This window comes from Camelina sativa, chromosome 13 (genome assembly GCF_030686135.1).
Source record: "Camelina sativa cultivar CO46 ecotype springtype chromosome 13, ASM3068613v1".
NCBI lineage: Eukaryota > Viridiplantae > Streptophyta > Magnoliopsida > Brassicales > Brassicaceae > Camelina > Camelina sativa.
The window spans coordinates 22,508,872-22,535,759 of NC_141892.1; the positions used below are offsets into that span (position 1 = coordinate 22,508,872).

A 26,888-nucleotide genomic window follows, 5' to 3' on the forward strand; every position below is an offset into this window, starting at 1 on the left:
GGTTTCATATTTTTTTGTTTGGTCGAGCCGTATATAAATCACGTTGGCTTTCATATCAAACACGTACGTCTTGGATATGGTGTAATTTTGAAAAAGAAAATTACTATGTACTTTAACAAAAAAAAAAAAAAAAAGAAAAAAAAAATCAATGTTTTAGAAGAAGTTAGTTGGTACCCAAAGAGAAAAAAAAAAAAAAAAAAAACAAACAAATGAAGAACCCAAAAATCCAAAATGAATAATAGAAGTCAAGGTCAACTGACTTGACTCGATCGATATTAACAAAGTCAAATAGTTGAAGAAACAACTTGTCTAATAAGTTATTTTTTTCATTAAATACTCTAATAAATTTGCAATGGCTTGTTTGCTAAGAACCACAGTCTTCGTCTTCGGTTTCGTTTTCGTTTTCGTCTTTTCGTCTTCGTCTTCGTCTTCGTCTTCGTCTTCGTCTTCGTCTTCGTTTTCGTCTTACTATGGCCGTTACTTCGCTTCTCGATTCCGTTTTCAGACGAAGAAAGAAGAAGACTACTGAGTTGATAAACGGTATGTACTGTACTCGGTTTCATCTTTTCAATGATCTTTTTCAAACCTGACACATAACCCATCAATTATACTTGTTTATATAATAGATTATGCAGTTTTCGAATTTGACTTCGACACCATTAGAGCCGCAACAAATGAGTTCTCAGATGTGATTGGCCGTGGAGGATTTGGTTCTGTTTACAAGGTTGTCTCTTTAATCTTTACTAATCTCTCTTTTTTTTTTTTTATGGGATTGTAATAAAAACATATATGTTTTTATTTTCAGGGTAGGCTTCAAAGTGGACAAGAAATAGCAGTGAAGATATTGCTTAAAAGTTCAATTAGAACTCATAGACAGTTTCATAATGAACTTAATCTTTTGTCAAAGCTTAGGCACAAGAATCTGATCAATCTTCTTGGTTTCTCTACTAAACGAGACCACTATTGTCTTGTTTATGAGTTCATGCCTAACTCGAGCCTTGATCGTTTTATACTAGGTTAGACAGTCTAAAACAGAGTATCCTTTCCAAATCTCGTCTAGTTTCAATCTCTCATCATCTGTCATAGTGTTTATGTGTTACAGATCCACACAGAGCTTCTCAGCTAAGTTGGGAGATGTGTCGAAACATTGTCCAAGGCATAGCTTGTGGTTTACGTTACCTTCATGAAGAATCAGGGCTGTGGGTCGTTCACTGCGACATTAAACCTGCAAACGTTCTATTGGATTCAGAGCTAAAACCGAAAATCATGGGATTTGAATTGGCAAGGATGATGCAACAAGGTGGAAACGAAGCTGAATACTCTGAGATTGTTGGTACCGTGCCAGTGAAGTTTTGTGATATAAACATACTTGAAGGGGAAATGTTTTGAAGATGTTTAGAGACTGATACTGATACATAAAATGTTTTGAAATAATCTACAGAGGGTATTTAGATCCAGAGTATATGCGAAGCGGACGTGTTTGTGTCAAATCTGATGTTTATGCCTTTGGAGTTACAATCTTGACGATCATTAGCAGAAGGAAGGTTTGGATTGTGGACGGAGACTCTTTAATCGATTATGTGAGTTTATTATATTAAAGTAAAGTGTCTACGATAGTTAAATGGTTTTTAAATCGTAGTTCTTGTCTTTTTTTAGGTTATGAGATGCTGGAACAGAGGAGAAGCCATCGATGTTATCCATGAAGTGATGAGAGAAGAAGAAACAGAAGATTCGATAAGCGAAATCTTGAGATACATTCACATTGCTTTGTTATGTATCGATGAGGATGCAGAGACAAGGCCAAGTATTGATAAAGTTCTTCATTGGTTTAGTTGTTTCTCTTCTCCTTTGCATGAACCATTCATTGGTAATCGATTTCTTGCAGAGAAAGAAACAAATCTGTCTTGGTCGCCGTCTCTATCTCCCGGTCATAGCTCTGTCATGTCACCTATATCTTCGCGTTAAGGATATTAAGCATGATCATGTAAGATTAGATCTGCTTGAATGTTCTGTGTATTTGATTAATGAGAAATTATGATGAGAATGATTATGTAATTTTCTGTTGCATTCTTGTGTCTGTGCCAAAATCCAGTGAAACTATATATGAATGTTACAAAATAATATATCATCTTTCAAATAACACTCTAGAGAATCACGTGAGGAGTTTAACTAAATACACTTACCAAATGATACAGAGGATAGTAACATTTCTACCAACCAAGTACTGTTAATATTATTTATCGTGCTTCCAGCTCTGTTTCCGTTACTTCGTTTATAGAGAACACGTGGTCTGACGACGCTAACTGTTGGTTACCAATAGTGCTTCATCTATAATGCTTACACCTATTGTTTCACACCAAGATTCCCATGCCTGAAGTTGATCAAGAACATATATTTTGGGTTTGATCAAATCTTTTTGACTATAGATAAATGCTTTTAAGATATATATCACTTACATAATCAATATATAATGCTGTGTTTTTGGTTGTTGTGAACAAATCTTGTCGCCTTTTTTCCCGATATGATCTCAAATAACAACACTCCAAAGCTATATATATCTGCTTTCTCCGAAATTATTCCCTCTGAAATTATTCCCCCTAATGCATATTCCGGTGACATATAACCGCTGTAATTAACCCAATGTTTTAGTTTTGTTTTCAAACATCATTCATAAATTGTATGTTTGTGTAATTGTGTTTACGATTTGTAAATAATGTTTGTCAATATGTATGTGTGTGTGTGTTAATGAAAATACTCATAAACATGAACATAAAGAAGAATGAAAAATTAGAGTTTGAAACAAACGAAAGAGTTGAACTCATAGGAGATGTACACTCACAATGTCCCGACGATTCTTTGGGTGTTATCATCGGTTTGCTTGACACCAAAGATCCTGGAGGTTCCAAAATCCGAGATCTTAGGATTTATCTCATCGTCAAGAAGAATATTGCTTGCCTTAAGATCTCGGTGAATGATTCTGAGACGTGAGTCCTCATGCAGATATTGAAGTCCTCTTGTCGTCCCATTTACTATTTTCATACGCGTCTGCCAATCCAATTCCCTAGACTTTAAAGAATCTATATGTGCCCCAAAACCAAACGTTGAGAAGTCACAAGTCAAAGACAATTCATCTAATACTTTTTTTTTTTTGAATCTAATGTTAAATTATATTTAAAGAAAATTAGCGTTTTTACAACTAGTGCAGCGGGTGTTTGAACAATCTTATAGAGATTACATTAGAGGAGAATAGAAACCAGTCTTATATTCGAGATTGAAACCAAACTTGAAGCCCATTATCGAACCACCTATCCCCTTGTCGTTGAATAGCCCAAATCTGATCTCGGACTTGGCGGTCGATCCACTTTATTAACTGCTCCGGGTTATTGGGGATCTGACCATGGCGTCTTCCGTTCCTTTCCCGCCAGATGGTATAAATCGCTAGCTGAAAGATGTATCGAGTGAAAAACCTGTCCAACCGATCTAGGTGATTGTCTGCTAAGAAAGTGAGTAGCCGGTGCCAGTCAGTAGTGTATCGTGTACGAAACACCCCCTTAGCCGTCGTGTTCCACACTTCTGAAGTAAACCTGCAGGAGAAGAACAAATGCCACCTGGTTTCTAGACTTTGTTGACAAAACACACAGGTCCCCGTAGCTCCAATATTCCACCGCAGCATTCGATCCCCTGTCGCCAATTTATCATGAACTGCTAACCAGGTACAAAAAGTATACTTTGGAGTAGCATGAGGAAACCAAACCGCTTGGTACCAGGAAACCTCTGCAGAAGTGCGTCGAGTATGATTCCAAGTGTCTGCTGTAGAAAATTCCGCTTTGAAGTTACCCGCCTTCCCTTTCCACAAAAACAAATCAGCCACCTCTGTTCTGCGTTGGTACTGCAAGCATAATACATCCTCGATGGAGAGGAGGTGCGGGAGACGAGATCTTCTCCTACGCCTAGCAGACCAAGCCTCCGCTACTGTCATTGTGCGCCCAATCCCCAAGTCTACAGCTCCCCTAGCTCCAGCCACATCCACTAACCGGCCTAAAGATGACCAATTATCAAACCAAAAAGAGGCCATCTGCCCATTTCCCACCTCCACCGTACACAGCGTAGTAGCAACCTCCCTATATTTCAGGATCTTTCGCCATATCCATGAGCCCACTCCTGTGTTTTCTTTAACCAACCATAACGATCTCCCCTTCAATAAATAACGATCCACCCACTGTACCCATAAGGAGTTTCCGCGAGAGAGTATCCGCCAAACCAACTTAAGACAACACACATCGTTTTGCCTCCTTTAAACTACGAAGACCAAGCCCTCCCTCCTGCCGTGGCTTGCACACAACATCCCACTGCATCTTAGCTTTTTTAGGATTTAAATCAGCCCCCGACCACAAATAAGCAGAGCAATGTTTGTCCACCTCTCGAAGACAGGCTCGGGGTAGTCGAAAAGCACTTAACCAGAAGTTGCAAACGCTCCATAAAACCGAGCTAACCAAATTAAAACAGCCTGCAAATGAGAGGTATCTAGACGTACAAGAACCAATACGCTTGCGTATCTGTTCCAGAAGAGGGGTATAATCAGCGGTAGTAAATCCTTTAGTGAGTAGAGGCAAACCCAAATATCGAACAGGCAGCTCTCCCACCACAAAAGCGAACTGATTCTCTATCAAGTGACGGTCCTCAGCAGTCACACCCGCAAGATATACTGTCAATTTTTCCATACTGATCTTGAGGCCCGAAATCTTAGCAAACTGATCGAAAATGGACACAATCCCCTGAATGGACCGTGGCTTCCCATCAGATAGGACCATGAGATCATCAGCGAAGCTTAAGTGTGTCAGATTAAGAGCTTGACACCGCGGATGGTAACAAAACCGGCCTGCACCAGCAGCGGAGTCTAAAAGCTTTGACAGAACATCCATACAAATAACAAACAAATAGGGAGATAGAGAACAGCCTTGTCGTAGTCCCCGATTGCTTTGAAAATACACCGCTAGCTCACCATTCACTTGAACAGAGAAATATGCAGTTGTTATACATAGTTTTATCCAATGGATAAACGTTGGTGGCAACTGTAAGGCTGAAAGGACATTCAAGAGGAAAGGCCATTGAACCGAGTCAAAAGCTTTGGAAATATCAATCTTTATCGCACACCGCTCCGAGATTTTCTCCTTATGATAGTTCTTAACCAATTCTGTTGCTAACAACACGTTTTCTATCAACAGCCTGTCTTTAACAAAGGCTGATTGATTTCCTGCAATAAAACTAGGCAACACCACCTTCAACCTATTCGCAAGGATTTTTGAAATAACCTTATATAGAACATTGCAACAAGAGATAGGTCTGTAATCCCTCATTTCCATCGCCTCCAGTTTCTTTGGTATAAGAGCTAAGATAGTAGAATTTATCCCTTTTGGCAAAAATCCTTTGACAAAAAAAGATTGAACTGCCACAGCAAATTCTTTACCAATAATATCCCAAGTCGCCTCGTAGAACTCGGCTGTGAAACCATCCGGACCAGGCGACTTATCATTAGGCATAGCAAATAAAACCTTTTTGATCTCCTCAGTGGTGACAGGTGCGATCAGTCGAGCTTGCTCACTCGTAGTACAACGATACGGTAAAAGGTCTTGTAACATAGCAACCTCAGCCCCCTCAAAATCTGTAGGTATCAACTGCAGAAAATCTTTAAAGTATCTCTCAGCCTCTAACTTGACATCCTCTCCCTTAGCAACCAAACCATTCGGACAGGTTACTTCACTCATAGTATTCATTGCCTTCCTTGTTGCAGCAGCCCTATGAAACGCTTTGTTATTTTTATCTCCAACCTGCAGCCAATGTAGCTTGGACCTCTGCTTAAGAAACTTTTCTTCCAAGGAGGCAACATGATCCCACCGCAGATAAGCATCATTCTCCTCCTCAATTGTCAAGGCAGTTGGATTAGTCAAGTTCTGTGTCTGCTTCACACAAAGTTCCTCAAACGCAGCGTGTGTTCTTTTTTCCAGATTACTAAGGCGATCCTTCGCCAAGCGCCTAACAATTGGCTTGAAACCCTTCAATTTTTTGTGGAAACGAAACAATGTCGAAGTAGATAAGAACAAAGACGGAGTGGTCTTCCAATAAGAATCAACTAACGGCCGGAACTCATCCATTTCCGTGAGAACATTCGCAAATTTGAACGGCCTACGTTTCCTGATAGGCTCACCCGTCTGCAAGTGCAAACGACTACGCAAATGATCCGAACAACCCCCTGCTTCGAACACATTATAAGCCTGCGGAAATCGTTGCAACCAAACGTCATTGATGAGAACCCGATCCAACTTCTTCATTATAGGATCCGCATCCTGCTTGTTCCACCAAGTAAACAACGGACCATTAGAAGCAAGGTCTGTAAGTGAACAATAACCCACAGCCGCCTGAAAATCCCTCATACCCCTCGTTACCATGGGATGATCATCCACCCAAGAATGTTCTGACATATCCAGAGTTTCATTAAAATCCCCCATAAGCATCCACGGTTTAGAACTAATAATAGGTGAATCAGCATGGTCCTTCAACTCCTGCCATAGAACCTTGCGTTGCTCCCCAATATTCAAAGCATACACGAAAGAACAAAAAAATTCCTCTTGTTGGTCCTCCAACTTAATCGAACAAGTAATCAATTGTTCACTTTTGTAAAAAGGAGTCATCCAAACCTTATTACTCCAAACTATCCATATACGACCCCTACCATTAAATTCGTAATTCGTTAACACTGACCAATCCTTAAAAACTTTATCTCCAATACGTTTCGCATTGTTTTCACAGATACGAGTCTCTAACAAACAACCGAACTGAAAATCACTCTCCCTTAACCACTTCTGCATCACGGAATGTTTTGATGTTTTGTTGAAGCCCCTAACATTCCAGAAGAACCCTGACATTAAAAGTTTTTGTGGGAAGGCTTCCGACGTTGATCCCTAGAGTAGACTCTGGAAGACTAATTAGAAGCTGTTGAAACCGTTTTATGTGATGATTTAGATTCACGAGGCAAAAAAGGGTGAACTGTCACAGTTGCCTTCCCCCTTCGATCCTTCTCCTGTCCTTCCTCTACATGGTCCGTAGTCTCCTTAGATACCAATGCAGGGCCCTGAGCCTGCTTATCCGACGAGAGCAAGGCATGCTCCACCTGCACTGGCTCCTCCGTAACCTCTTCCTCTGCACCCAGTACCGAGAAGGTGTTCGACAGGAGGGCACCCTCCCTCGGCTTAAGGCCCTCTGAAACCTTCCCAGGACTGCGACCAGTTTTTGAAGGGGTTATCCAAACCGTCTCCGAGACAGCTGGCGCCTGAACCCCCGATATGTTTTCATTACTAGTCAGAGAATCTACACTTGTAGTCGTTACGGGAGCCTCTTCTCCAGTCCCCGATATGTTTGCATTACTAGTCTGAGAAACTACACTTGTAGTCATTACGGGAGCCTCTTTTCCAGCCCCGACCACCTGGACCGACCCCAGAGGAGCGTCCTCTGAGGTAGTAGAAGGTAAAAGGGTCTCAACAATGACCACCGCACTATCAGAAGGTGCCGACGATAAGCAACATTCAGTAGAATGCCCCCATTTTTGACAACTGGTACAGCGTGGTGGCAACCACGGATAACCGTATTGAATGGTAGTTTCGATTTCACCATCTTCCCCTCCCCCATAAACATACTGCCGCGGCAAAACTTTTGTCAAATCTGCTTCAACCAACATCTGTGCTTCATCAAAGCTGATACAATCCTCTGCTTTTGGATGGAATCGGATTGGCTTGCCCACTGCACTGAATAAGTATTCCAAACCCTTATCCGTAAACAGAGACGGAGGAATATGTCACAAAGTAACCCATAGAGGAATGGATTTCTTCGCCGGTTGCGAGTCCTCTGCATACGCCGACCACTTGGACACAATCATGGGAATGTCCATGATGTTCCACATTCCTCTATGTAAAACCCTACGTCTCATGCTATTATTACGGATCCTGAACTTCACCATATTGTCGTTAACCCTACGTCTCATGCTATCATCTAATACTTATGGTTAAAAATTAAAAACTTTTGAATAAATATATTCACCACTCACCAAAGAGTAACACATCAAGGCTCTTATTCGACATTTACTCGTAAATTAGGAGTTTTTCGTTCCCCTCAACACAGTATCCTAAAAGCCTCACCAAGTTCTTGTGTTGAAGCTTTATGATCAAAACAGCTTCATTCTTGAACTCTGTCAAACCTTGACTTGATTTCTTTCAAAGCCTTTTGATTGCCACATCTAATCCATTTGGTAGTTTTCCCTAACAGACGCATTTCAATCAATTACTCTATTGTAAGACTGTAACCAAAATTAATAATAGTTTTAGAACTACATGCGCCATGTGAATACTGTAGTAACTACTTGTTTAGAATTTTATCTAAACCACCTTATCTAATATACAAGCTCATAAGTACTAATCATAGTTTTTCAAATATTATTACCTTGTAGACTGGACCAAAACCGCCTTCTCCTAATTTGTATTCCTCTGAGAAAGCATTTGTTACAGCCACTATGTCATGTAGATTAATGTAACTTATATGTTCTTATTAGAGACTTGGTTGTTAAGTAACTTGGTCAACATACCAATCCCGTGATATCAACATAGTAATAGCAGTTCCCTTATATGTACAGATATGATTGGAGAGAATCTTTCCTTGGATGTATATATGATTGTAATGTTGGAACTGAATTATCAGAAATAAGTTTCAGAAAAATTACAGGTTTTGGACAATGACTTTCCGGCGACTTTCCGGCCAAATTCCGGCCAAATGGCTAAACGGAACTGTTGGGTCGATAGTGAAATGGAAAGCTGATCACGAGTGCTACAAGATGGTATACTCATACGTCCAAACGGAGTTGATTCCAATGAGAAATAAGAGTGTGAAGTGAACTACTTTAGATGGTTTGGGAAATATCCCCCATCGGAAATATGATTGATTTTTCACTCATATATATTTAGTTGTACACTTTTCTAGTTTCAAAAGTTTGTAGAAAGAAGAGGGAAGGTTCCCACACGCGCTGAGCTGAACAGGGCCGGGCGCGGGCCGTGGGTTTTTGGGATTTTTGGACAGCGTTAGGCCCATTTAGTTTTTTGGAAAGACTTGGTGTGAACTCCAAGCAACTTGGGCAGTACTCCAAGAATATTCAGTGAATATTTTCTTGAGACCTCCCTCTTTCCACTATATATAGAGGCACAACCTCTCATTATTTCTCACACTCAAAAACACAAAGACTCCTTCCTCTGAAGATCTCTCTCTCCTGTCCCTTGCTTAGTCCAAGTAAGTTATTAGTTTAGTAGTCTCGTGAGTATAACGTAGATATGTTCGCTTGAATTCTATTATTGGTGTGCTACTGTAATAGTTTGGGATCGGTTGTATTATGGGATTCATAAATCATGATTGTCCGAAAGCACTTACGGCCGATTTAATGAATTTAAGGAAAGAGATATCATATTATGCTGTTGTAATTTGTTTCTGATTTCGTTAATTTAAATATATTTTGCATCTTTTCTCAATTCGATTTTTGCGCTCCTAACTGTCTGAATTCAATAAAATCCGCTTTCTGCTCATCGCTTTAAATGGATTGAGAATTTTTCGATTTTTTATATATTTTTAAATGATTTCAAAATCTTCTGAAGAACTATTTCTGCTTTCATCTTTTGGTGCTTACACCGAAAGTTTTTGAAGAACACTTTTACTTTAATTCTTTCTTCTCTACTCTCTCGAGTTACCACGAATGCTCTTAATTGAGTGAATTTGTGAAACGAGTTTTTGCGAACGCTTCTTAAGTGAGTTTGCAAAACTAATTCAGGGTAATTTAATTACTTGAATTGTCTGATTAATATACTAATCAAATATGTTTATTGTGAAACAGAAAAATGTCTAAAGACAACACCAACAACGTTGACGGTAGGGTTCCCGCCACCCCTGTTGAAAGTCCTGCTGAGTTGGCTTTACGTCTTGCTAAGGAACATGAAAACACGAAGCTTACCGATTCTGGTAATGAAAACGTGCGCCGAACTCTGTTCGGTGTTGGATCAACCCACATGGGGATACCACCTTAGGCTTCCCAAGGGATGATGCTAGATAAGTTTGATGGCAAGGCTGGGTACAAAACGTGGCAAAAAAAGATGCGCTACTACTTGGCTAGCATGAACATGGAAAGGTACCTTACAGAGGATCCACCAACGCTTCCACAAGGTGACACAAATATGTATGTGGTTGGAAGTATGGATAGTTGGGCTCAAGGAGACAATTGTTCCAAAGGTCAGATTCTGAACCTTTTGGTCAATGATCTATATGACCTCTACAGTATGTACAAGACTTCAAAAGCATTTTGGATAGCTTTGGAGACCAAGTGCAAGACTGATGAGTCTGGGATGCAAAAATTCTCAACTACGAAGTTCCTGAACTTCAAAATGGTGGATTCCAAACCAATTATGGAACAAGTGGAGGCGCTTCAATGCATATTTCAGGAGAGAAGAGAAACCTTGGGAGGAAGTTCAAAGGAAAGTGTCATCATTGTGGTAAGATTGGACACAAGGCTGATGTTTGCAAAATCAAAGCAAAAGATCTCAAGTTGCAGGCAAAACTAACTGACGAAGACATGGTTGCAGTAGTTACTAAATGTAACATGGTGGAAGACAACCCAGTGGAGTGGTACTACGACACTCGTGCTACCAAGCACATATGCTCTGATAGGACCATGTTCACCACCTACGTACAGAACAAGTCAAACGAGCAGCTTTTCATTGGCAACACGTCGGTGTCCAAGATTGAAGGTAAGGGCAAAGTGGTTCTGAAGCTAAATTCTGATCGTGAGCTCACATTGCAGAAAGTGAAGCACGTACCTGACATGCGGAAGAATCTCATCTCTGGAACAGTGCTAAGCAAGCATTGTTTTTCCAATAATTTTGAGGCTGATAAGTTAGTTCTTACAAAAAAAACTGTTAGACAACTTATCTCAACTGGTGTAGTTACGATTGATTACATCCATAGGCAAGAAAACCTAGCTGATCGATTTACAAAAGGTTTGGCGCGAGATAAAGTTATAAAGTCATCAAGAGCAATGGGTTTAAAGCCTACGACTAAAGAGGAGGTTTGATGGTAACCCCACCTACTCAGATTGGAGACCCCATGAACTAGGTTCAAAGGGACAACTAAATCAAGCTGAATCTGCTACAAGCACTAAGAGACTATTGTCTTTTTCCAGTTCCTAAAATGATGTAAAGTGCTTCCTATACGTTAGAAGTTAAGCATACGATTTTAATAATTTGAAATGTAGCTTTGTAAAATATTTAAAATAATTACAGGATATTTCTTTAAATACAAGCAGCTATTAAAAATCACCTTGTGAGTGTGAAATGGGGCCGTTTCAAGGAGAATATATGAGGCTATACTCTCTAAGTTCACTCATGATTAACCTGGCATGTTCAAGGCCACAATGAACACTAGAGAAACTCGTTCTACGAGAAAATAAAACTGTGTTATACCTGCTGTCTAAGTTTACATACAAATCCAAATGGTTCAAGACATCGTGTACACTCGACAGGTATAACAGTGAGTCGATTCAAGGTTGAAAAACCCCACCAACTCAGATACAGTTAGTTTTCGTATATACTCTCGAAGGTCTGTCTAGTCTAGCTAGTAGTGTCAGTCTATCGGGTTAGTTATGTCATCATATGTTTAGACTTATTTCTATTCATGTGGGGGATTGTTAGAACTGAATTTTTCAGAAATAAGTTTCAGAAAAATTGCAGGTTTTGGACAGTGACTTTCCGACGACTTTTCTCGAGTCGATAGTGCAATGTAAAGCTTGTCACGAGTACTACAAGATGGTATGCCCATACGTCCAAAACGGACTTGATTTGAATGAGAAATAAGAGTGTGAAGTGAGCTACTTGAGATGGTTTAGGAAATATCCTACATCGGAAATATGATTGATTTTTCACTCATATCTATTTAGTTTCACATGATTGTCAAAAAAAAAAAATTAGTTTCACACTTTTCTAGTTTCAAAAGTGTGTAGAAGGAAGAGGGAAGGTTCCCGCACGCGCAAAAACAAATTGGGCCACGCGCAGGCACGGGGCGCGGGCCATGGGCCATGGGTTTTTTGGACAGCTTTAGGCCCATTTAATTTTATGGAAATACTTGCTGTGAACTCCAAGAACCTTGGGCAGTACTCCAAGAATATTCAGTGAATATTTTCTTGAGACCTCCCTCCTTCCACTATACATATATAGAGGCACAACCTCTCATTATTTCTCACACTCAAAAACACAAAGACTCCTTCCTTTGAAGATCTCTCTCTCCCTTTCCCTTGCTTAGTCAAAGTAAGTTCTTAGTTTAGTATTCTCGAGAGTATAACGTAGATCAGTTTGCTTGAGTTCTATTACTGGTATGCTACTGTAATAGTTCAGGATCGGTTGTATCCTCAGATTCATACATCATGATTGTCCGAAAACACTTACGGCCAATTTATTGAATTAAGAAAAGAGATATCATATCTCGCCTCTGTGATTTATTTTATGCTTTATATTATGTTGTTGTAATTCATTTCTTATTTCGTTAATTTAAATATAATTCGCATCTCTTCTTAATTTGAGTTTTGTGCTCCTAACATGTAAATCAACGCTTAATGACATAGACAAAATTCTTCTGATTGCCGATTTCCTCATGGTATCAGAGCCTGAATTATTTTTTTGTGAAATAAGAACTTTTTTCACGATGATGGCTGATGGAAATGCTCCAACGAACATCGACAACCACACGGCTGAAAACCCGACAAACCCGATGAACTCCACGAACCAGGTGAACTCCACGAACCCGATGAACACCACGAACCCGACCTACGAAGTGAGATGAAAAATCTCACCCTACGATCTGACTTCGGCCGACAATCCACGTGCGGTGATCTCTCATCCTTTGTTGAAGGGAGGTAACTACAATGAATGGGCTTGTGGAATGAAGACATCCCTCTGTTCTCGCAAGAAGTTTGGGTTTCTCAATGGCTCTGTTCCCAAACCAGATGAGGGATCTCCAGATCTCAAAGACTGGTGGACAATCCAAGCTCTCCTGGTGTCTTGGATTAAGATGAAGATTGATCATGTCTTATGCTCAAATATCTCTCATCGCGATGTTGCAAAAGATCTATGGGATCATTTGCAAAAATGTTATTCGGTGAATGGACCGAAATTGATGCAAATCAAATATGACCTCGTTGGCTGCAAGCAGAGGGGACTGTCCATCGAGACTTACTACGGCAAGCTAATGAATATTTAGGATAGCATGGCTGCATTCCGTCTTTTGCGTACCTGCAAGTGTGGCAAATCTGTTTATGATCTTGAAAGGTTGTAGGAACGATATCGTGAGGAAGACAAAGTTCCACAGTTTCTGTTTCTACTTGATGATACCTTATATCACATGGTGCGGTCCACTATTCTTTCTTGAACTCTAATGCCATCGCAAGAAGACGTGTATAATATTGTTCGATAAGAGGAAGACTTACTCGAGCATGGCATCACGGCCTTGAACACTCCCACGGAGGTGAGTGCTTTTTCGGCCAACATTCGGACTCGCTCTACCTATTCTCAGCTGCGTAGTGAAGATAAGGAGAAAGGTGTGGTGTGTACACATTGCAAACGTGGTGGTCATGCGTCGGAGAACTGTTATGCTCTCATTGGATATCCTGAGTGGTGGGTGGAGCGTCTTTGCAGCCACTCAGTTTCCGGTCGTGGTCGTGGGGGAGCAATCTCCAGTGGAGGGCGTGGACGTGGCAAAGCAACTTGTCTCGCCGGTTGATCGAACGACGCAGGCCAATCATGTTGTCACTGATCATGATCGTGAGAGCGTCAATCTCACTGATGAACAATGGCGTACGATAAAATGGGTACTCAATTGTGGGCAGAATGCCATTCCCGAAATGTTATCTCGTAAGTTAACTTCTCCTTCTTGGATTATGGATACTTGTAACACCCGACAGCCACCTCCTAGTGGGCCCCATATCCAATCCCAGTCCATGGGTCCACTTTCCTTAATGGGTCTCACTTCTTCTCACTAGGCCCGTGAGCCCATCCATATCTGACGGCCGGTTTGCTATGTCCCGGAGGTTTTAAAGACTTGTTACGGTCCCTATAAATCACCACATGATTTTTCCTTGTGCTTTGTCCTCACTCGCACAGTTCCAACAGTCACTTCTGAGAAGTTCACCCATCCTGAGACTACTCCAGCATCAGCATGCTTAACTGTGGAGTTCTCTCAATACCCTTGACTTAAAAGGTAATTGCACTTTGGTGACATAAGTGGTCAAATAAATTCTTTTAAAACTCTTCACAAGGATCTGAAACCGGGGTGTCACAATTCAAACCCACTAACAGATCTCAACGTTCTCGTTGCGCACCAGGACCGTCACCCCCAATGCTGTGAGCCCACTTGACTCCACACTCATCTGGGTTCGGCTCTGATCCCACTTGTAACATCCCGAACACCACCTTCTAGTGGACCCCATATGCAATACCAGTCCATGGGTCCACTTTCCTTAATGGGCCTCATGTCCTCTCACTTGACTCGTGAGCCCATACATATCTGACGACCGTTTTGCTACGTCCGAGAGGTTTTAAAGACTTGTTATCGTCCCTACAAATCACCACATGATCTTTCCTTGTGTTTTGTCCTCACTCGCACAGTTCCGACAGTCACTTCCCAGAAGGTCACCCATCGTGAGACTACTCTAGCATAAGCACGCTTAGCTATGGTGTTAGCTCAAGACCCTTGACCGAAAAGGTAAGTGCACTTTGGTGACATAGGTGGCCAAATCAATTCTTTTAAACCTCTCCGCAAGTATCTGAAATTAGGGTGTCACAATTAGACCCCACTAACAGATCGCAACGTTCTCGTTGCACACCAAGACCGTCACCCTCGATGGTGTAAGCCCACTTGACTCCACACTCATCTGGGTTCGGCTCTGATCCCACTTGTAACATCCCGAACACCACCTCCTAGTGGGTCCCATATCCAATCCCAATCCATGGGTCCATTTTCCTTAATAGACCTCACGTCCTCTCACTAGACTCGTGAGCCCATACATATCTGACGGCCGGTTTGCTACGTCCGAGAGGTTTTAAAGACTTGTTACCGTCCCTACAAATCACCACATGATCTTTCCTTGTGTTTTGTCCTCACTCGCACAGTTCCGACAGTCACTTCCCAGAAGGTCACCCATCGTGAGACTACTCCAGCATAAGCACGCTTAGCTATGGTGTTAGCTCAAGACCCTTGACCGAAAAGGTAAGTGCACGTTGGTGACATAGGTGGCAAAATCAATTCTTTTAAACCTTTCCGCAATTCCCTGAATCGGGGTATCACAATTCACCCCCACTACCAGATTGCAATGTCCTCGTTGCGCACCAAGACCTTGCCCCCTAACGGTGTGGGTCCACTCAACTCCACACTCGTCTGGGTTTTGCTCTGATACCATTTGTAACACCCTGACCGCCACCTCCTACTGGGTCCCATATTCAATCTCAGTCCATGAGTCCACTTTCCTTAATGGGCCTTACGTCCTCTCACTAGGCCCGTGAGCCCATCCATATCTGACAGTCGGTTTGCTACGTCCGGGAGGTTTTAAAGACTTGTTACCGTTCCTACAAATCACCACATGATCTTTCCCTTTGTTTTGTCTTCAGTAGCACAGTTCCAAAGTGAACTTAACTTTTCGGTCAATGGTCCTGAGAGAACTCCACAGTCTAACTTTTCAAAGAAGGATCTATTAGAATTTTTTTTGAGTTTGGTGGCTCATTATGATCTGAAGCTTCACCAGATGGATGTGAAAACCACCTTTACGAATGGAGAGCTTGTGGAAGAAGTATATATGGATCAGCTTAAAGGTTTTGTGGCCACCGGAAATGAACATCTGGTGTGTAAACTGAAAAAAGTAAAAATATGGACTTAAACAAGCTTCCAGAAAATGGTATTTGCAGTTTAATGATACCATTACGTCATATGGGTTTGTAGACGTTATCGTTGACCGATGCGGCTACATAAAAGTTAGTGGGAGCAAGTTTGTAATTATAGTATTATATGTTGATGATATTTTGCTTGATGCGAATGATATGAGTATGCTACATGGCAAAAAGAAGTATCTGTCTAAGAACTTTGAAATAAAGATATGGCTGACGCATCTTATGTGATCGGAATATAAATAATTTAAGATAGATCAAGAGGATTGCTAAGTTTGTCTCAGATAGGATATATCAATAAGGTCTTAGAGAGATATAGAATCAGTGAATGCTCTGCTGGTAAATTCCAACTCAGAAAGGGGACAAGTTCAGTAAAATACAATGTCCAAGAAATGAATTGGAACGTAAAGAAATGGATGGAAAGAATTCCTTATGCATCAGTGGTTGGGAATTTGAACTATGTTCAAACATGTACTCGACCAGATATCAGTTTTGTTGTTGGTATGTTGGGTCGATATCAAAGTAATCCCGGAATGGACCACTAAAAGGCTGCAAAGAAGGTTCTCAGGTACTTGAAAGGAACCTTCAGATTCAAACTATGTTGGATGCCTTGATAGTAGAAAATCGATGTTTGGATATTTGTACTTGTTAGTTGGAGGAGCAATATCATGGAAAAGTGGAACGCAGTGTGTCATTGCTTCTTCCACTATGTAGGTGAAATTTGTGGCATGCTTTGAGGCCACAGTTCATTCATTGTGGCTGCGGAACTTTATTTCAGGGCTTCGGATTGTCGACAACATAGAGAAGCATATGAGAATTTACTGTGATAGTTCCACAGCTGTCTTCTTTTCAAAGAATGACAAGTACGTGAAAGGTGCTAAACACATGGAGATAAAGTACTTATCTATCAACGAAGAAATACAGAAACATAGAGTGTCTTTTGAGCATATAAAGACGGATATGATGGTTGCAGATCCGCTAACTAAGGGATTACCACCCAATGTGTTTATTGGACATGTAGAGCGTATGGGTGTTATAGATAAGACCTTGCTCTTTTGATTATAAGATGCTTATTATGTATGAGACATTATGAATTCACTTTAAGTTATGTTTCTGTTTTTTATTATGGTTTATAGATAACATAACTATTTTGAGAATTAAGGTTCTTCTCAATATTAAAGAATAATATAAAATTGGAATTGATTTGTGATACATGGAAGGGAGCATATCGTTTAATGACGTATGATCGCTATGATTCGATCAGTTTCATTTTATTTAAGTTATTAAAGGTTAAAAACTTTATAATAAAGTGCACATTAAAGTTATTAAACCATTAAAATGACACAAAGAAAAAGTGGAGAATGTAAGAATATTTTTTATTCTATGTGGTCCATGTGTATTTTGGTTTAATAATAAAAGTTCAAGTTTATATGTAACTTGAGGAAATTAGCGTTTAGTCTTCACAAGGAAAACGAAGACGATAGTAAGTGTATGGATGGTTGCATGCGTCTTGAATTTTAAAAGGTGTAGCGAGTATATGGAGAACATATGTGGCTACTTTTTCCCATGGTTTAACTGTGTTCCTAACCATCTCCTATTTTCAGAGTATGTTCTCCCTTGTTGGTTGCACCGGCTCCCTCGTCCTCCACCTACTTAGTGTGTAGCTATGTTTTGAGTTTATTTGTAATACAATTTTTTCATGCATCCTCTAAGACAAAAATTTGTACCATTATGTTAAGACGTGAACCTTTATATTCAATTATGTAACGCCCTGACCGCCACCTCTCAATAGGCCCATGTCCACTCCCAGTCAAAGGCCCACTTTCCTTAATGGGCCTCACGTCCTCTCACTAGACCCCTGAGCCCATCCATATCTGACGGTTGGTTTGCTACGTCCGAGAGGGTCTAAAGACTTGTTACCGTCCCTACAAATTACCACATGATCTTTCCCTGTGTTTTGTCCTCACTCGCATAGTTCCGACAGTCACTTCCTGGAAGGTCACCCATCCTGAGATTACTCCAGCTCAAGCACGCTTAACTCTAGAGTTCCCTCAAGACCCTTGACCGAAAAGATAAGTGCACTTTGGTGACATAGGTGGCCAAATCAATTCTTTTAAACCTCTCCGCATGTCCCTGAAACTGGGGTGTCGCAATTTGAAACAGTAATTCGTAGGTGTTTTATATTCTACGTGGTCTATGTGTCTTTCGGTTTAATAGTAAAGTTCAAGTTTATATTTGACATTGTGGATTCTAATATTAAAGACAACACCGTGATAAATCGGTTTCGATTAATGTATTAGAAATTAGGTGTATTGATAACCCTCTTCCCTTTTCTTAATTATATTATATATGTAATATATATGCATGTATATGTTATGTTTATGCATTATTAAGAGGTGCTATTACGAAACAGTACTACTCTTCAAAGGTGATTGTATCTACATGCATATATATGTGTGGTTGTTGAATTGTTACATCAACCACTACAAAAAAAAGTGATTAGCGAATACAAATAGCAACTAAATATGAAGTTGCCAAAAATAACGACTACAGGTAATTAGTCGCTACTGAGTCACTCTATAGCGACTAATTGATGTAGTCGGTACGGTGGTCGTATTTTAACGACTACGAGACGACTATTTTGTTGATGGAATTATGTAGTCGTAACTTAGTCGCTAAATTAACAACTACAATACGACCACATCAGATAGTCATATATTTGGCAACTGCACGGCGACTCATACGACGAGTCATTCCGTAGTCATCTCGTAGTTGCCAAATAGTCGCAAAATACAGTTAAATATAAACATGTTTTTCATGTGGGGGTTGGTGTACTAACTTTTATTAAGTCGTCGCCTATTAGTCACCTAGGAAAGTCTATAATAACGAATTGCAGTCATTTGTTCTCTTCATTCCGAGACAAGTGACTTTCCTTTCCAAGAAAAAAAAATCTAAATAAAAAAAAATAGTTTGGCTTTATATAATCTTATATTTTCTCCCAATATATATATATATATATATATATATATATATATATATATATATATCTTTATTTATTTATAATGGCGGGATATTACAATTATGGTGATAATGGCGGTAATTATCGGGGGTGGATGTAAAAGAGGTTCGATGAAGTGACAGGAAATTTTTCATCTTAATTCAAAGTGGGAGTGGACCAATTCTTATCGTTTGCAAGTAGTGAACATACAGTTCAGAATAATGGCGGTAAGTTTCCCTGTCCATGTAGTGTTTGCAAAAACAATAGATGTCTCTCGGGTAGAAGAGTTATGAGTCATCTGTTTAGTAATGGATTTATGCCAGATTATTATGTTTGGTATAACCACGGAGAAGAAATCAATTTGGATATAGGAAGTAGTTACACTGATGGGACATATGATGGGAGCCATGAAGAAATGGGTAATGTAGTAGAAGATCCATATGTGGATATGGTGAATGATGCATTTCGTTATAATGTGGGTTTAATGATAAATATCATCAAAATGATAGTTATGAGAATGTGAAAGAACCGGTACAAACCCATTCGAAGAAATTTTACGACTTGTTAGAAAGTGCAAAAAATCCTTTATATGATGGTTATCGTGAAGGTCACTCGCAATTGTCATTAGCTGTTCTAGTAATGCAAAATAAGGCGGAGTTTAATATGAGTGAAAAGTTAGTGGATTCGGTTTGCGGAATTTTGACAGATTATTTACCAAAAGGAAACCAGTCTACCGGTTCACATTACGAGACAGAGAAATTGATGCGTAATCTAGGCCTCCCATATTATACAATTGATGTTTGTATTAACAATTGTATGATTTTCAGGAAAGAAGACGAAAATGAAGAGACATGTCTATTTTGTGGTTCACCAAGATGGAAGCCTAAGGAAGACCGACGGAGAACAAGAGTACCATATAGTCGTATGTGGTATCTACCTATTGCTGATAGGTTGAAGAGAATGTATCAGAGCCAAAAGAATGCATCGGCAATGAGATGGCATGCGGAGCACCAATCAAAAGAGGGAGAAATGAATCATCCTTCTGATGCAGTAGAGTGAAGATATTTCCCAGAGCTTAACCCTCGGTTTGCAGAAGAACCCCATAACATCTATCGTGGATTATGTACTGATGGGTTCAATCCATTTGGCATGTCTCGTAATCATTCGCTGTGGCCTGTGATCTTGACTCCATATAATTTACCCCCTCGTATGTGCATGAATACAGAGTACTTGTTTCTTACAATTCTGAATTCTGGGCCAAATCATCTGCGAGCTAGTCTCGATATCTTCCTACAACCTCTTATTGAGGAGTTAAAAGAGTTGTGGTCTACTGGAGTCGATGCATACGATGTGTCTTTGAATCAAAACTTTAATCTAAAAGCAGTGCTGATGTGGACGATAAGTGACTTCCCGGCGTATAGCATGTTATCAGGATGGACCACCCACGGTAAATTGTCTTGTCCCATTTGCATGGAAAGTATAAAGTCGTTTTATCTACCTAAAGGAAGGAAGACATGTTGGTTTGACTGCCACTGAAGATTCCTTCCTCATGGTCATCAATTAAGGAAGAACAAAAAATATTTCCTGAAGGGAAGAGACGCTTCTAACGACTATCCACCAAAGTCTTTAACTGGTGAGCAAGTTTATTACGAGCGTTTGAAATTTGTAAATCCACCAAAAACCAGGGACGTCGGTTGTAACGGTCATGAAAAGAAGATGCCAGACTATGGAAATGAACATAATTAGAACAAGGAAAGCATATTATGGTCGCTACTTTATTGGAAAGACCTCAATCTCTGACATAATATTGATGTGATGCATACGGAGAAGAATTTTGTGGACAACATCTTGTATACTCTTATGAGTGTGCAGGATAAATCTAAAGACAACGTCATGTCAAGATTGGACATTGAACAATTTTGTTCTCGACCACACTTACATATTGGTAGAAAGGGTAAAGCTCCATTCCCAGCATATACATTGACAAAGGAAGCCAAAACAAGTTTATTGGAATGTGTCAAGCATGCAGTGAAATTTCCAGATGGTTATTCGTCAGACTTGGCTAGTTGTGTTGATCTGATCAATGACAAATTTTCAGGAATGGAGAGTCATGATTGCCATGTTTTTATGGAGCGACTACTTCCATTTATCTTTGCAGAACTACTAGACCGGAACGTTCACCTTGCGTTATCAGGTACTATGGTTTACTTATTTAATTAATAGGTACTATATATATTTTTAAATATAATTTCCTAAGGCTTGCAATTCGAATATATTTTGCAGGGATTGGAGCATTTTTCAGGGACTTATGCTTGAGAACTTTGCAAAAAAGTCGCGTTCAAATTCTAAAACATAACATTGTTTTGATCTTATGCAACTTAGAAAAGATATTTCCACCATCATTTTTTGATGTGATGGACCACCTGCCTATATATCTCCCATATGAAGCAGAAGTGGGAGGCCCTGTCCAATATAGGTGGATGTATTCATTTGAAAGATTTTTCAAAAAGTTAAAAGGAAAAGCGAAGAACAAAATAATTGCAGCTGGATCAAGTGTTGAGTCATATATCAATGACGAGATTGCTTATTTCTCCTAGCACTACTTTGCCAATCATATACAAACAAAATCAAGGTATAATTAAATGCAAATATAGGTAAATAAAATTATAATTTATACTAAATTGAAATTACTTTTAATTATCTTCAATGAAGGCGAAGTCCCAATACATCATGTCCCTGGAGTCTCTATTATATTTACTCACGTCAGTCGTCCAAGTAGGGAAATGCATGAAGTATGGCTTTTAGAGAGAGACTATTAGTGTGCACATGCATATATTTTACAGAATTGTGACTATTTTCAACGAATTGAGAGGTATATAATATAGACTCCCAAATTACATTTTAATTATTGCAAATATATAGAATCCACAATTTTTCCTCATAAATATTATATGTATTTTATTTTTTTAGTATGTTCGAGGATTCTCTTTCTACCAAATATCCTAAATTAACCGAAAAAGAACTGTACACGAAAAGAGCTTAAAAATATCATGTGTGGGTGAAAGATTACGTAAGTATACTCGAACGCATGTATTTCTATGATCATTTATAATATTTATATGTATATATTAATGTTTGACCTTATTATATATATATATATATATATGCAGGTTATATACTAGAACGCCACAAATCCATTTCCTACTTGGGTTCAAGAGATTGTGCATGGACCTTTACACAAGGTTAAAACTTGGCCAATATACTTTACAAGAGGCTATGTGTTTCATACGAAGAATCACGGCGCTGGACGGAAGACATGTAACTATGGTGTATGTGTTAAAGGTGAAAATTACACCGATGCATCTGATGGTGCAGATTTCTATGGAAACTTAACTGATAAAGTTGTATGATCCTGTCATTGGTAGTGGTATGTTCCTCTCATTTGTAGAGGGACTCAGAAGAGTTGTGATAGTGGCGTTGTAGACGTAAACTCATCGAGAAAATACAACAAATATGAGCCATTCATTTTAGGTATGTATGACTCAAAATAATTTAGATATATCTTTAGTTAATGTAACTAACCATACTAAATTGCGATTTTGCAAACAGCATCTCAAGCAGATCAAGTTTGCTGTATTCCGTATCCATACACAAAGAAACCAAAGCGGGAGTGGCTAAGTGTTCTGAAAGTAAATCTGAGGGGAAACATTTCAGGAGAATATGAAAACAATGAACCTACTTTGTTGCAAACAGAAAATGATGATGATGTACTGATGACTACAGTTGAAGATCTCATAGTCGACAGTTTGGTAGAAGAATCTAATCCAATAAACCTTCATTATGATGTTGGAGATGCAGATCCAGAAGATGAATTGTAGTGTAATTTATCGTCTTCTGATGATGAAGAACAAGAAGACGAAGGACACTATGCATAATATGTTTAATATATGTATTATTATTTGGCAAAAGAAAATTATTGTGTTAAACAGTAACTGTATTTTTTTTCAATGTTTAATATGTTATAATTATATTACATAATTATTGTGTAATTATATTCCATAATTATTGTGTAATTATATAAATTTTATTCAGTAATTTATAAATAATTATGATGAATCAGTGTAATTTAAATTTCAAAAATTGGGTTTAAGCCCATATTAAAAATAAGTAAACCCAAACCCAAATCTAATTAAACCCAAACCCAAATCATAATTAAATTCAAACCCAAATCCTATCCTAACCCTAATCTATCCCCGACTCTCATCTCTCACACTCTCTTCTTCCTCTCGATTTTGAGTGCAAAAAACCCTAATCTATCACTCTCCACTCTCTTCTTCCTCTCAATCGGATCCAAATCCTACCATTTGCATCTATCCCCGAAACCAAAATCTAATTAAACCCAAATCCTATCCTTCGCATCTATCCCCGACTCTCATCTCTCACACTCACAAGATGCCTAATCGAGGAAGAAAGAGGAAGGTTGCTCCTACTGCTTCTCAGAGAGTCGGAGTGTCAACACCAAATCAACTGCCGCACACTCTTCCCAGACAGTACAACTTCACACCGGCGGTCCAAGCTTCTCCGACACTGCAGACTCCTGAACTAGAAGTCCCCGTTTTGCAACGACAGTCAACAACTTTTTCAGAACTCCTACACTCACCCACCGCAACCTCAAGTACACCCGACCCCTTCAGAAGAAGCCCACTACAATCCTTCGCATCCTGCAACTCTTCAGGTTGACCATCCGCCTTCTCCAGTTCAAGTCTCTCAGACTCGCAGTCATCCTTCGCATCCATCGTCTCAAGGCAATAATTTCCAAGATGAATCTCCTCCGGTGTTGCCGGAACTCCAGGAGGACATGTTGTGGGATGTAAATGTGTTGCTTGTGGTGCCAAATAGGGATAAGTTCACCACTATCCTCTCTCACATTCCCCTACCAAACACCCAATGGTATGATTTCATTGGTTTGTTATTAGGTTTTATGTCTCATTTGATATTAGTGTTTAGGTCTTGTCTATTTCGGTATTATATCCTGTTTCGTATTATATCCTTTGGATTGTAAACAATATGAATGTTTAGGTCTGTCTATTTTGGTAAACAAAATACGAAACACTATTTTGGTCTTGTCATTTGGCTTATGATATTAGTTTGGTATTAGGGGTTACGTCTCATTTGATATTAGTGTTTAGGTCTCGTCTTATTTCATATTAGTGTTTAACTTGTCTATTTTGGTATTATATCCTGTTTCGTATCTAATCCTTTGGTATTATATCCTTTGGCTTGTAATCAATATGAATGTTTATGTCTTCTCTATTTTGGTATTATATCCTTTGGTTTTGTTATTTTGAGTGTCTCCGATTATTGCAGAACTTATATACATGTTTTATTGGTTCATGTGTATGGAGGTTTGATCGTGACAAAGGATCTAAAACTTGTTCGGAAGATAACTAAAGTTCTTATAAATAAATTCGAAGCTCCTTACTACACCTGGACATGTGTGCCTCGGGAGAAACAGGAGAGATACTTCCTTGAGTTCGCGGTAAAGTTTTCTGTCCTCTAGCCTTCATATATAGCTTTAATCTTCGTATATAACTTTAATCTTCAATTATATCCTATTTACTTATCTTCTTTTCACTCACATTAGCTCCTTTCTTTTTTTTTTTTGTAGAAAACCCACACCTGGGATCCTTTGATAACTGGGACTGTTCAAGCTAATTTCCAGGCCATCTGTCAAAATTGGCTCAAAGACATGGTTGGAAATACTCTCTGGAAGACAATGAAAGATTACTGGGACACTGAAGAAGCAAAACATATTCTGATGCCCGTATGTCTGACCGTAATGGCTTCGGTCCTCATGTCCACCTCTCAAGGCCAAAGTCGTATCGACAGATTCAAGACAAAATTGTGAGATAATTATGTTGTTACACCAAAGCCACTTTTAATTTTGACCTAGCTGATGCTTAAGTTTTACTTGTTTGTTTCTTAACATTGCAGGAAGAGGAATTGGGAAGAGAGGTACGTATTGGTGAGGTTTTCATCAAGGCAAATACAAAGCCTGATGGGACATATGTTGATCGGAAGGCGGAGAAGATAGCAGAAACATATGAGAAGAATGTGCAAGAGAGGTTGTCTCAGCTCGAGGAAGATCCTTCTGTTGTCTCAGATGGTTATTCACGGCCCCGGGAGCTCACAACAAAAGAATATACAGAAATCTTTCTTCAGGTTACGTTTTATTTTTAACAATACACAATTATAGTCTTGGATTTTAATTTTTAATCCTCTAATATCTGGTTTTCTCTTACTTTGCAGTCCAATGAGAAGGATTCAAGAGGAAAACCTTATGGAGTTGGAAGCCTCCATGACTGCCTTGTCAATGGCAAGCAGAAGCAAGCAGGAGACTCTTCTACCTTTGTGGCTATGCAAGAACGGTTGAAGGAAGCTCAACGCATGATAGAGGAGCAGGCTGCTCATATGTTGAGGCATGATGCAGAAATTGCTCAGCAATCAAACTTATTGCTGGGCAGAATGACAAGATTGAGCAGTTCGACTTGGTGGAGCAGTTTCTGCGGGAATGTGATCCACGGTTCCAACAGTTCTTGAAAACCCATTCATCGAAAGAGACAACCACAAAGCCTGTTCAACAAGAAGATCCAACTTCAACTCCATAGGTTTCTCTATGTCTTACTTAATTAACTCTTTTTTTGATGAACTCAATGACAACTTTAAGTTTATGTTGTACTTTTTTTGGAAACTATAATAACTTCTTCAAGTACAATGTGTGACAACCCGTCCGTGGACCGCACTAGCCTCACTGCTAGCTCGCCCCTATAGACTGGTTTTGCAGGGCATCGATCCTAATCCATCACTGTGGATATCCAAATCCACCAGTAGGTTATTGGTGCATCAGGCATTCTTCGAACCCTGGTCCCTCACCCTTTAACAACCTTCCCACAGACAAGTTGTCACCAATTGACCTGCAGGGGGCGAGCTAGCAGTGAGGCTAGTGGGGGCCACAGACGGGTTGTCACACAATGTATTTTAGTTTTTCATATTATGTGTAGCTTTTGGTTTGCAAATTATTATCATTTTTTGGTATGGTTGACAGAGTGAAAAGGAACAAAGAGGAATTAGAGTATTCTTTATCCAATTTCTCAAAACATTAGTCGCTATAACATCGCCAAAACTTATACGACTATTTCCCGAACACATTAACCAACAGATTTGTCCAGGTTGTCTTAATCACACTATAGTCGCAAAATAGTCACTACAGTTTATGACTACATGATGACTACTCTGTGACAATACGTATATAGTCGTCAATTTGTCGCACAAGTTATACGACTATTTCCCGACCACATTAACCAACGGATTTGTCCAGGTTATCTTAATCACAATATTGTCGCAAATTAGTCACTATATTTTACGACTAAATGATGACTACTCTATGACAACATGTATATAGTCGTAAAGTAGTCGCAAAAGGGCGACTAATTTTACGACTACAACAATTAGCGACTCTCGATTCATGATTACATGACATAATCGCTAATTAGTCATAACTCTTATTATTATGACTACAAGGCGACAAATAGTGTAGTCGCTAAATAGCTGTTTTCTTGTAGTGGACGATTGTGTTCTCATAACGTGAAGAACACTACCAAACGAAATACACAACAAAAAAAATATTATTGATCTTCTTCATCAAAAATCAAGTGAAAGCAATAAGGAGTAAGGGAAGAGAAAATCAATTACTGAAGATTTAGATTCATCATCAAGCATAGTCAAACAATGGATCAAAATTAGTATTTCTTCTTCTATAAAAAAATGTTTATGGTTAAATCTAGAGAATCTTTGGGATATATAGATTTCATAAATATAGAAATCTG

General features: G+C 39.3%; 3 protein-coding genes and 1 pseudogene across 5 annotated transcripts; 3 read left to right on the plus strand and 1 right to left on the minus strand.

Moving 5' to 3' along the window:
• The first annotated feature begins 307 nt into the window (after positions 1 to 307).
• Positions 308 to 2,140, plus strand: LOC104737192 (cysteine-rich receptor-like protein kinase 45). 2 transcript variants are annotated; one of them, XR_015578424.1, is made up of 6 exons: positions 308 to 540; positions 627 to 724; positions 806 to 1,016; positions 1,103 to 1,333; positions 1,442 to 1,580; positions 1,657 to 2,140. XR_015578424.1 is itself a non-coding variant. In XM_019234415.2 (6 exons), exons 1-6 carry the CDS (start codon positions 471 to 473, stop codon positions 1,963 to 1,965), a joined length of 1,065 nt encoding a protein of 354 aa, XP_019089960.1. In that variant the 5' UTR covers positions 308 to 470; the 3' UTR covers positions 1,966 to 2,140. The 2 variants fall into 2 exon arrangements, 1 of the variants encoding a protein (XP_019089960.1); XM_019234415.2 differs by having other exon boundaries at positions 1,103 to 1,340.
• A 159-nt stretch (positions 2,141 to 2,299) lies between these two features.
• On the minus strand, positions 2,300 to 8,652 carry LOC109128384 (G-type lectin S-receptor-like serine/threonine-protein kinase At4g11900; annotated as a pseudogene).
• Positions 8,653 to 12,777: 4,125 nt separating this feature from the next.
• LOC147929856 (uncharacterized) lies at positions 12,778 to 13,329 on the plus strand. Its single transcript, XM_087480755.1, has 2 exons — positions 12,778 to 12,858; positions 12,982 to 13,329. The coding sequence occupies exons 1-2, from the start codon at positions 12,778 to 12,780 to the stop codon at positions 13,327 to 13,329; spliced, it is 429 nt and encodes a 142-aa protein (XP_087336881.1).
• Positions 13,330 to 23,246: 9,917 nt separating this feature from the next.
• Positions 23,247 to 25,777, plus strand: LOC104737194 (uncharacterized). 2 transcript variants are annotated; one of them, XM_010457304.3, is made up of 5 exons: positions 23,247 to 23,952; positions 24,408 to 24,541; positions 24,671 to 24,906; positions 24,997 to 25,224; positions 25,312 to 25,777. In XM_010457304.3, exons 3-5 carry the CDS (start codon positions 24,829 to 24,831, stop codon positions 25,600 to 25,602), a joined length of 597 nt encoding a protein of 198 aa, XP_010455606.1. In that variant the 5' UTR covers positions 23,247 to 23,952; positions 24,408 to 24,541; positions 24,671 to 24,828; the 3' UTR covers positions 25,603 to 25,777. The 2 variants fall into 2 exon arrangements, with proteins under 2 accessions (XP_010455606.1, XP_010455605.1); XM_010457303.3 differs by having other exon boundaries at positions 23,247 to 24,541.
• Positions 25,778 to 26,888: the final 1,111 nt, after the last annotated feature.